This window comes from Pangasianodon hypophthalmus, chromosome 1 (genome assembly GCF_027358585.1).
Source record: "Pangasianodon hypophthalmus isolate fPanHyp1 chromosome 1, fPanHyp1.pri, whole genome shotgun sequence".
NCBI lineage: Eukaryota > Metazoa > Chordata > Actinopteri > Siluriformes > Pangasiidae > Pangasianodon > Pangasianodon hypophthalmus.
Window position 1 is genome coordinate 7,931,586 of NC_069710.1, and position 11,563 is coordinate 7,943,148.

An 11,563-nucleotide genomic window follows, 5' to 3' on the forward strand; every position below is an offset into this window, starting at 1 on the left:
CACTGCCTCCACATGTTTGACAGATGATGTGGTATGCTTTGGATCATGAGCCCTTTCTTTCCTTCTCCGTACTCTTCTTGTCCCATCATTCTGGTACACATTAATCATGCATCAGAACTGGTCAGGCTTTTTTAGGGGCTTTTAGCAAAGTTTAATCTGGCTTTTCTGTTCTTGAGTGTTACCAGTGGTTTGCATCTTTAGGGAAACCATCTGTATTTACATTCATGAAGGAGTCTCTTGATTGTAGACTTTGCCTACTTCTTCCAGAGTGTTCTTGACTCGGCTAGATGTTGTGAAGGGGTTTTTCTTCACCAAGAAAAGAATTCTGCGATCATCCACTTTAGTTGTCCTCCGTGACCTTCCAAGCCTTTTGGTGTTGCTGAGCTCGCCAGTGCACTCCTCCTTTTCAAGAATGTACCAAAATGTCGATTTGGTCACTCCTAAAGTTTCTGCTCCCTCTCTGATAGGCCTGTTTTTTTCAGCCTAATGATAGCCTGATGGCCTGGCTGAAAGTCTACACTTCAATCACATCTTGATTGCTTCATTGCAAATCCACTATTGTGGTGTACAGAGGCAAAATTACATAAATCTTTTTTACTGTCCAAATACTTATGGACCTGACTGTATATATATATATATATATTTTCAAGATTTTATTTGTCACATACACTGGTATATATAGTATATAACTTGCAGTGAAATGAAAACCTGTCCTACTCCTCTTTATACTGTGCATTTAAATAACTAAATGAATAAGAAGTAATAAATAATAGGAAATAGGATAATAAGAAGTAAGAAATCCTCATACAGGAATGTGCAAAATAATGAATGTACAATATATGCAGTATGTTATATGTGCAAAATATGCAAGCATGTTACGTGTAGTAACAATACAAAGTGCAAATTGCAGAGTTTCAATGGAGTGCAGATTGACTGGAGAATGGGGTGCTAAGGGATCTGTATGGTGGACATATCCATGTTGAGGAGTCTGATAGCTTGACTATGATGACCATTGGACTATGGAAGCGCTTGCCTGATTGCAGCAGGCAGAACAGACAGTTACCGGGGTGGGTGGAGTCTTGCAATGATTTTAGCAGCTCTTGTACTGCATTACCTGGTGTAGATGTCATGCAAAGAGGGGAGATCAGACTCGGAGATGTGCTCAGTTAAGCGCACCACTCTCTGCAGGGCTTTGCGCTCCTGGGTTGAGCAGTTTCCATACCATGCTGATATGCAATGAGTCAGTAAACTTTCTATAGCCCCAGTATAGAACGTTTCCAGGATCGCTGGGGAGACCCTGAATTTCCTCAGCAGTCTCAGATGGTACAACCGTTGTCTGGCTTTATTCACCTGAGCTTGGATGTGATGAGTCCAGGTCAGGTCCTCAGAGATGTGTACTCCAAGGTACCTGAAGCTGCTCACTCTCTCCACGGGGGTCCCGCTGATCTCGAGTGGGGTGTAGTTTTGCTGCTGCCTTTTCCTGAAGTCCACAGCCAGGTCCTTGGTTTTGCTGATGTTCAGAGAGACAGTTAACTTGGCACCGAGCTCCAAGTTTCTCCACCTCATCATGGTAGGTGGCCTCGTTGTTGTTGGAGATGAAGCCCATAACCACTGTGTCATCAGGTGATAGAAATGGAGCTGTGAGAGGACTCACAGTCAGGTGTGTAGAAAGAGTAGAGCAGGGGGCTCAGGACACAAACTTGTGGGGTTCCAGTGCTCAGGGTGATGGTGTTGGAGGTAAATTGGCACACTCTGACTACCTGGGGTCTGCCTGTGAGGAAGTCCAGAACCCAGTCACTGAGGGGGGCATTAAGTCCGAGGTCCCTGAGCTTGGAGGCCAACTTGTGTGGGACTATAGTATTGAAAGCTGAGCTGTAGTCTATATACAGAGGCCTGTTGTTGCTGTCAGTGTGGGTGAGGGTGGTATGTTGGGCGTGAGAGATCGCATCCTCAGTAGACCTATTGGGGTGGTAGGCGAACTAGAGTGGGCCAGTGGTGTCAGGGATGGAGGAGCATATACAATATATATACGCATATACATTCCATTGAGAGCCATGGGATCTGTATTTATAATACTCCAAAATCATCCTAAAATTAACTTCCAGTGTCACCAAATCCCAGTCCTAAACTCTAAGAGCACATATCTCCTCACTGTCCATTCTCAGCCAGCTTGACTAGCCACTGTATTACCACATCACACAGAGATGGAGACCAAGGGTGGGCAGTTTGTACTGTCACACTGGCACACACTCTCAGTGTCAACACCAACCGGTGTGCTGCACACAACCGGTTACCATGGCAACAGGCTCATAATGGTGCCACCTCTGGTCCATGTCTCAATGAAACATAATGATGCTACAGACGCTGCTTCTTGTGCCCTGGGTATTATTTGTGTGCAGTTCGGTTTGTGTCTTTATGTTCTCTGTGTGCGTTTGTGTGTTTTCATGCCTGATTCTGTGCGTGTGAGCATGCCTGTTTGTGTAGTGCCTGTTTGTGTCATGCCTGTTTGTGTGTGTTTAAGCCTTTTTGTGAGTATGATATTATGTGCATGTGTATATGCATACATAGTTTAAATTGCTTCTCCATCTCTATGATCTTACCTGCAAATGAAATCACTGTCTTTCGTTTCTCTCCTCTCCATCCCTTCCCCCATCCCTCCATTTATTCTCCTCATTCTCCTTTGTGCACTACCCATGTGACTACATTTTGGTGTTCATTGGCTGGTGGTGCAAAGACATTGAGTCATCCATCCAATCTACACTGTCCTACCTCTCATATAAACATAAGCAAAAGCTGCATGCTTATGAATTAGAACTGTGTCTGTATGCCAGGGAGGTGCAACCCTCTCTCTCACTTGTGTTTTGAAACAGTCATTGTCTACTGCTATTTTTTCTTACCCTCATCATGCTGTGACTAGCACTCGATCTCTTTGCATCTTTTCTATCATTCTCAGTTTACATGTATGTGGCTGCAGTGCTGGAGCAGAAAACATGGTTGTAACACTGGCACGTAAGTACAACATTTACCACCACACACAAGGCTGGCATAATTTTAATCTTTATTTATTTATTTATTCTTAATGCACTGCTGAATGCAATTAATTTTATTATACTCATTATTAGTCCCTATTCATGATGCCATATCGAGTATATTTGCTTTATTTTGGCACTGCATCTATAGACATAAATAAGAACAGGCAAATTTGTTCTATCTATCATTTATAGCAAACATTTGTGTGTTGATCTTTATGAGACACTGGACTCTTTATCTTAAAAGTCACTTTTTAAACTTAGGAAATAGAAAAACCCATGTGTACAAGTGTCCTCTTCTGATAAAATATAATATTTGTGGCTTGCCTACCTTTCATCTTGCTTGATTTGTTTTAATATGACTCTCATTTGTTTAGACATCATGATCAGACCGGCACTCATACTGTACGACACTTGCAAAGAGTCAAAATTTGTATTAGTTTCTATTGTTCAAAAAACTTCATCCCACTTAAAACTGACACTTGTAATTTCAAGATTAAGACACTCAGTAAAATTTCAGGCTACATTTGAGATTTGATTGTATATAGAAGCATAGCTAAGAATATGAAGATAAAGCTAAGCATATGAGCACAAAACCTCATTTCATTTGAATTTTTATATTTTTTTAGACTTTCTGAAAAACATACTTATAATTATTATCTTTGCTTTATTCAGTCTCTTTCTTTTCTGTACACTTGTATATAAGATTTTAAGTTGAGAATAAAATCATTCATGTGTTAGGCTGAAAGTGTGTTTTAGGCTGCACATAAGATTTGATTTCAGTAAGTTCAATTTGTCTAGTTAGACATAATGTCAATTACCACACACCTCTAAGATGTGAGAAAGCAAAAATGGTGTGACACATTGCTGTGAGAATTCCAGCGGGATCCTCCTTATGGGTCACTAAAGATTGATTAATTGAATACTACACACTGAATACTACTCATTGCAAATTCTGCTGAAATTGTGACAGAAAATCTGATACAGAACAGAAGTCAGCATTACAGCATGTACAGTCTCAGTAATTTTTTTTTTTTAATTTTATATTGATCTGAAGATTGTTGATGATGATGATGATGATGATGATGATGATGAAGATGATGATTAAAAAACCTGATCATTAAGATTGGTCATTTTGACAAATCCATTTTAGAATGTTCAGATTGATTTGTTCCTAAACAAATAATACTAGTACTATATTATACAACTACTATATTAGAAAAGGGTAAAATAGTATAACAAAAACTGTGACATCATGCCATGAATGGTATATAAATTTCAACTCATGCTCAGGTAGAGACCATGGATGCTGATGATGATGACAATGATGATGATGACCATGTGTGCATGAGACTGTTAAAGTTCTCTTGAGAAAGGCATTTCAGCCATAGCTACTCCCATATCTCCCTTAAAAGCTTAGCCTTTCAAAACAGCAAGAAGTGCTTAAAAATCTGGGGGAGAAAATATGTAAACCTCCATGATAATGATAATTGTTAAGGTTCACTATTGCAAGATTCCTGCAGAGTATAATCAACAATGTTAAACACCAAGGTTCAGTTTAAATTCAAAGGTAAATTTACACCCTGAGTTCTGAATACTAATTCTGAATACTAATTTTAACATGTTTTAAGATGTTTCCTGCTTTTTCATGATCCCACTTGGGAGAAGTGAATTGAAAGTGGGCAGTTCTAGATTTTAATTATGAACAAAGAATGCAAGGTATGCTTAAGTGCATTCAAATCTAAACACATTTTTCAGACAGGCTATAAAATTGCAGGCTATAATATTTCAGATGGACAGTATATGTGTGTAAATTGAATAAGGTAATGACTAAAGCTTGGAAGTAAATGCACTTGGAAGTAAAAATATTAGCTTTCTCCTAGCTAATATTTATGAACATTAATATACATATTAATGTTTATTATTGTTTATGTGCTTGACTAAAATGTGTTTATTGTTTACTTTTGTAGATGGTGATGCTGGAGGTACATTAGCTTCTCCTGACTACAACAGTAAAATTTAAAGCTGTCCCTGTCATACTTTTATACTGAAGGTTGTAAATGATGAACCAGGATGAATTAAAATCACGTACAATGCAGTAAGCACTTCCTCCTCATCTGTTCAAAAGACTTTGCATGTTGGTAGTTCAAACTATGATGTATTACATTAGATGTCAGTGTGCTCCCTTTTACATAACTTCTCTAAATGCTGTGTCTACATTTGGGAAAAATTTTAAGGAAGCCTGTTCAAAAGTTTTCAAATTTTTAAAATCATAAGTTGGTCTAACTGAAGAGTAGGAGAAGTAAACAATTTCTAACATCTGAGACAAAACAATTCAGGTGTAAACTGAACAAGAGTGTGTGTATGTGTGTTTTTGTGTGTAATACAGCCATAAAAGTTGGAAAGGACTCTGGCATGAGGCAGATAATACATTGAAATTATGCAGAGTCTGATTCTTTTGCTAAATAGATCATGAATAATATAAGAAATATGCTGTTAAGAGCCCATATTAACAAACATACTCAAACTGATTATGAGCATGCAAAAATATTAACAAACTGAAATTGCTTATGCATATACTTATTCCATGCTGCTAGTAGGAGTATCCCCATGCTTACCTGTCTGCATCAACAAGTGTGTTTTCTGTACAGAGACAGTTTTTTACTGATGGCATGCTTACTGTTTATATATATACATTCACCATCACTTTATTAGGAATACCTGTAGACCTGCACATTCATGCAGTCATCCAATCAGCCAATTATGTGGCTGCAGCACAATGCATAAAATCATGCAGATACACCAGAATGAGGAAAAAGTGTGATCTCAGTGACTGACCGTGGCATGGTTGTTGGTGTCAGACAGGTTGGTTTGAGTATTTCAGAAACTGAGTATTTTGCCATTTTCCTGGGACACACAAAGAATGGTGTAATAAACAAAAATCCAGTGAGTGGGAGTTCTGAGGTGCAGAAACACCTTATAAATGAGAGAGGTCAGCGGAGAATGGCCAGACTGGTTTGACCACACAGGTTGGCCTGATAACTCAGCTAAACACTCTTTACAACTGTAGTGAACAGAAATATATCTCAGAATGCACAACACATCGAACCTTGAGGCGGATGGGCCAGCAGAAGACCACATCAGGTTCCACTTATTGTCAGCCCAGAACAGGAATCTGAGGCTGGTCTTTTTCTAATCTTCAGCTGCCAGTTTTGGTGAGCCGGTGCTCTATGTAGTCTCAGATTCCTGTTCTTGCATGACAGGAGTTAAAACCTTAAAGGGAATCTTAGGTACACATTACACACGACAGTCAATTGACCACAAAAAATGGGTTGCAACTAAACATTAGCAAAGTGTCCCAAATGTTTTGCATGCTCATGGTATGTGTCTTTCCATATTTCTGTAGTAACACAAGTGTTTATGGCTACGTCTTAGGGAGTTGCGTGACAGGCTCCAGCCAGAGGTGGCCGAGCTGATCAAGCAGCAGAGGCTGAACCGGCTGTGCGAGGGTGCCTGCTTCAGGAAGATCAGCACTCGCCGCAGACAAGGTGAGCAACTTTTACTGTCAAACAAATTCCAGCACACTTCCTCACTTCCTGATAAGAAAGCGGTGACCAAAACATTGCCATGGTGCCAAAGACACATGTACCTATGGCTAAGGTACAATATATTACAATTAGACTACAGTGTTGTCTTTCTTTATCTCTATTTCAGATAAGTTTTTGTATTGTCGACTGTCTCCAAATCACAAAGTACTGCACTATGGGGATGTAGAGGATTTGTCACAGGGACAAATCCCCCATGAATCTCTACAAGAGAAATGTGAGCCTCTTTGGTGCACTATTTGTGTATTTGAATAATAACTTGTTGTATTCTTCATTAAATTTGCAATGTAAATTCCCTGCAGTGTGAAACACTCGTAGACCTACATTCTTTAGAAGAAAGCCTTATCTTATGTACCTTAACTATGTTAACTTCACCTGGAAACATGGGTCTAAATATAATACATAATTGGACTGTAATTAGAATAAAAGCTTTAAAGGTACTCTACATGCACCTTTCTAGAAATGGATATGTCCTAAATGTACAAAAGGTGTGCCCTTAAATGTACCACACCAACAACAAGGACATTACCCTTTTTTCTGAGAGTGTGTGCCAACAGAATCTTTCTCCTTATGTTTGTTTTCAGTAACAGTAGCAGATATTAAGACATTGATAACTGGGAAAGATTGTCCTCATGTGAAGGAGAAAGGAGCGCTAAAGCAAAATAAGGTAAATGTTCACAATGAAAAGCCCATTCAATGAAGAAGATGCTTTTAACGAATGATGCTAGATGTAAGAGGTGAATGATACAGGAAAAATGTAACATATTTGAAGACATTTCCACAAAACTCTCTGTATATGTCTGTGTATACGGCATGCTTATGACATGCTCTCTCACCATTTTCAGCTCTCTGTGAGCATTTCTTGTTATGGAATTTTGTGGGCATCACTAATGCAAATCAGCTGTGCCATGAATGTGGCATGAATTTATTGGCGAGTGTCATTTATCAGCATACTCACGTGAGTATGAAGAAAGTCAACATTAAATAAACTTTTGTAAATCTGGCAGGAATTTTTTGAGTGGTTTGGCCTACAAAAACATTTCTAAATGACTTTACTAAAAGATAAATGAGGCCTGATGTCAGGACGAACAGACCTCATCTTAAGACTGTCCCAAAATGTGTTCAGAGATGAATGAATACAGTGTGATGTTGAAAGTGTATGGCCACTTTTACACCTTCAAATAAGATCCATGAGGAGGAGACACACTTCGTAGAGTGTGTCACAATAGAGTAACCTATTTCCCAATAGGAGTAACCCCTGGACTAACCCCTGCCTAGAAAAGAGAGCACCTCCATATTTTACTTTTATGTGTCTGAGAAATGACTGACTTCTGTCCCGTCCAAACAACACCATGGGGCATGTACCAGGCACAGCAAGGGACTCTCTGCAAGCTCACCTTCATTGAAAGCTACAAGGTCAATAGATTGATTCAGTTGGGAATAAATCTCAGATTCAGCCACACAGTCACCACAGAATCATCGGGCCACCAATGTATACAAGACAGGCTTATCACCAGTGCATGCTCCCTAGCTCTCTTAGCTTAAGTGATTGCTATCAATAAGGCAGATTTTAAAGTCACCATCTTCAAGTCAGCGTCACACAGAGGTGCCTAAGGACGGTCTTTAAGGGACTCTAGGACAAGGTCCATCCCACAATGGGCTTCTGGGGACTATTATAGTTAAAGGTGATTTGTTTGCTTTAAAAAGACAGTAATAAGTCTGTAAGACCCTAGAGAGATTCCATCCATGGTTCTGCAGTGCACTGTGATGGCTGCCTCATACACCTTTAAGGGTAGATTGCTGCTGTTTATTAGTCTTGGAAAAAGGTAAACATTAAGTAGAACACCATTCAAAGTATAAGTTACACTTAATAGCAGACAAGGGACTGCTGGATCAATGACCTCAGTTGGCAATTCAGTGCAGGACAATTCAGGGGCAGGACTCAGGAAAGTGCCAAATCCCAACATCCATTTGGGACAGCACATCTGCTTCAGAGAGAAAGCTGCCAGGATGTTCCAACAACTAGCAAAAGTAGCAGTGGGAACCAAGGCCTTGCGCTGGCCATCTTCGGGAGACAAGTAGGACTCTGTGGCTTAGTTGCTGAATCACATTACTAACTTACTATATCCAAAGCAAGTAATGATAAAGAGAGATTAGCAATGCAAAGGACTCAAGGCTTTTGAGCACCACAGAGCCCAGTAATGTTCCCACCGAGGTAGAAAGGAACGAGAAGACTGTATCCCCAGCTTTCGTGGATAGGCTACCTGTAGCTCTGACTGTGATCACAAGCTGTTAAGCTGTTAGTTTAATACCTATGGTTACCAGGAGCCTGGTTTGGACCAGACAGTCATCACAGTCATGATCATGTCGCCTCTGGAGCTGATTTAAAATATTTTACAGTACCCTCATTCATTCAGTCTTTCTTCTAATTCAGAAAAACCCTAAAGTATAACTTTGCAGCTTACCTTAAGATACCCTCAGAAGTTAATTTGCTGTCCCTGGAAGTGGCTTTGGAGGACACAAAGCAATAGTGACAGGGCTGCCATCTGGCATGGCACTGTCCCTTCAGAAAAAAGTGCTAATAGGCACAGCGGGGTAAGATTAAAAGTCAGACACAGAGGTCTAATGTGAATTCATTATTGCTCTTCTGCTCTGCAGGAGGTGCCTGAGCTTGCTTTCTCCATTTTATATGAGTCTGATGAATATTTGAACTTCATTGCTCCAGACAAGTATGAGGTAACAACTTTTAGATTAGTTTGTATAGATTTCACTGACCCTTATTCTCACAGGAGTGGTCCAGGTTTACAATTCCCATTATTGTAACTACACTATATTGCCAAAGGATTGTGGACACCCTTCCACCACACCCATATGTGTTCCTTCCCCAGACTGTTGCCACAAAGTTGGAAGCTCACAATTTTATAAGATGTCTTTATAGGCTATAGCATTACAATTACATTTCCCTGGAACTAAGAGGCCCAAACCTGTTCCAGCATGATAATGCCCCTGTGCACAAAGTGAGGTCCATAAAGTCATGGTTTGCCAAGGTTGGTATGGAAGAACTTGAGTGTCCTGCACAGAGCCCTGACCACAACCCCACTGGTCACCTTTGGGATGAACTGGAATGCTGACTGCACCCCAGGCCTCTTCGCCTGACATCAGTGCCTGACATCACTAATGCTCTTGTGGCTGAATGAGCACAAATCCCCACAGCTATGTTACAAAATCTAGTGGAAAGCCTTCCCAGAAGATTTGAGGTAATTATAGCGGCAAAGGGGGGACAAAATCTGGAATGGGATTTTCAAAAAGCAAATATGGGTGTTATGGTCAGGTGTCCACAAACTTCTGGCCATATAGTATACATACCATTCCAATTAGTTTCACAGTAGTTAAGGAATACCTAATGTTTAAAAGCAAATTAATGCAACATGTAGCCCACCGTTTCTTTAAATACTATATGTTAATTTTCAAATATGACTCGTTATATCTCATCTTTGACATTCTGTTCATTGCTCATCAGTACTGCATCTGGACAGATGGCCTGAATGCTCTGTTGGGAAAAGAGATGACAAGTGAACTCACCAAGTCAGATATGGACACACTGGTTACCATGGAGATAAAGCTCCGCCTCTTAGACCTTGAGAATGTTCAGATTCCTGAAGTTCCGCCCCCTGTACCCAAAGAACCCAAAGATTATGACTTTGTTTATGATTACAGCCAACAGCACACTTGAGAGGCACTGCATCACAGCTGTTGGACTATAATGTATTTACTCTTGATCTACAGTGTGGGCCAGGACAAAATAAAGTGTCTCCATTTCCTGGAAATTTGAAAGGATATTTTAATCGAAAGGTTTGGAAGAGGCTTTGGCTGGGATACTGTCACTGATTCACAAACCTTCTCATACTGACTGTCCTGCTTTCCAAGACTGTTTGTAATACTGATTCATCGATTTCCCCCATCTTAAAGGCTGTAACAACACTTTATGGGCCTCAGTGATGTTTGTTAGATGACCCTAACAACCCTAAGGGTTTGTTTGATAGCCTTCTAGGGCCAAGGGTATCAAGTTAATTTAACTATAGACTTCAGGAGCAGAACTTGTCAAATGTAGCTATTCCTGAGCAGAAACATAAGCAATAAATATCTAATATTTCAAAAATATGGCATTTGTTTTATTTTCCAATTGGATTTTATGCAACCAAGTCCATTTAAATATAACAGTTGATGATATAGTTACTTTATTCTTTATGTAGGTAAGCTGATATTATATTGTTTGAAAGAAAGAAAGAAAGAAAGAAAGAAAGAAAGAAAGAAAGAAAGAAAAGAAAAAACAGGCCATGTAAATTCCCAAAGGAGATTTGCTGCCAAGGTTAAGTGTGTTCTGATTGAAAAATCTGCTCTACACTATACACTTCTTCTTTTGTGTTCTGTAGCCACTTATCTGAAGTATGCAATATAACTTCTGAGTCAGGACACAATGATGAAAAAAGTGTGTTAAAACCGTATTGAAATGCAGGGTTGATGTAATTGCCAATAATATTTCTTTGCAGAGTAGGAAGTACCAATTTTGTTGACCACACCAAACACATCTGATGCAACTGTTTTAATACCCGTGTTGTAATTAAACTTAATGTTTAATTACTTCTGAATGTATGTGCATGGTGCCGTGATGGACTCATGTCCCACTCAGAGTGTGTCCCTGAACAGGGACCAGGATAAAGCACATATTGAAGCTGAATTAATGAATGAAGGAATAATATTTATTTACTAGATTAGCTTATACTTAAAGCTCCTACAGAGTGTCTACAAACTCCTGGACTATTCATACATGGTAATTGATTAGTATATGCTAGAAAATAGAAACAGTGTACTGTGTAATTTGCTACTATGCAATATGGATGGAGAATTTTGTCATGTTAGTGGCTCTGA

The 11,563-nt window shown here is 39.5% G+C and overlaps 1 protein-coding gene across 3 annotated transcripts; it reads left to right on the forward strand.

The window, feature by feature from the left end:
- Positions 1 to 2,290: 2,290 nt before the first annotated feature.
- si:dkey-56f14.7 (engulfment and cell motility protein 1) lies at positions 2,291 to 10,949 on the forward strand. Of its 3 annotated transcripts, XM_026914219.3 has the most exons (8): positions 2,291 to 2,382; positions 2,954 to 3,009; positions 5,000 to 5,127; positions 6,465 to 6,577; positions 6,744 to 6,851; positions 7,219 to 7,301; positions 9,293 to 9,370; positions 10,155 to 10,949. In XM_026914219.3, exons 3-8 carry the CDS (start codon positions 5,090 to 5,092, stop codon positions 10,365 to 10,367), a joined length of 633 nt encoding a protein of 210 aa, XP_026770020.1. In that variant the 5' UTR covers positions 2,291 to 2,382; positions 2,954 to 3,009; positions 5,000 to 5,089; the 3' UTR covers positions 10,368 to 10,949. The 3 variants fall into 3 exon arrangements, with proteins under 3 accessions (XP_026770020.1, XP_026770023.1, XP_026770022.1); XM_026914222.3 differs by lacking the exons at positions 2,291 to 2,382; positions 6,744 to 6,851 and having other exon boundaries at positions 2,393 to 3,009; XM_026914221.3 differs by lacking the exons at positions 2,291 to 2,382; positions 9,293 to 9,370 and having other exon boundaries at positions 2,395 to 3,009.
- Positions 10,950 to 11,563: the final 614 nt, after the last annotated feature.

Excerpts from the sequence above, each read along its gene's own strand:
- si:dkey-56f14.7 (XM_026914219.3), top strand. The coding sequence starts at position 5,090 with ATGATGAACCAGGATGAATTAAAATCACGTACAATGCA. Across the intron at positions 6,852-7,218 it reads TGAATCTCTACAAGAGAAAT|TAACAGTAGCAGATATTAAG; the intron begins GTGAGCCTCTTT and ends GTTTGTTTTCAG. Across the intron at positions 9,371-10,154 it reads TTGCTCCAGACAAGTATGAG|TACTGCATCTGGACAGATGG; the intron begins GTAACAACTTTT and ends ATTGCTCATCAG.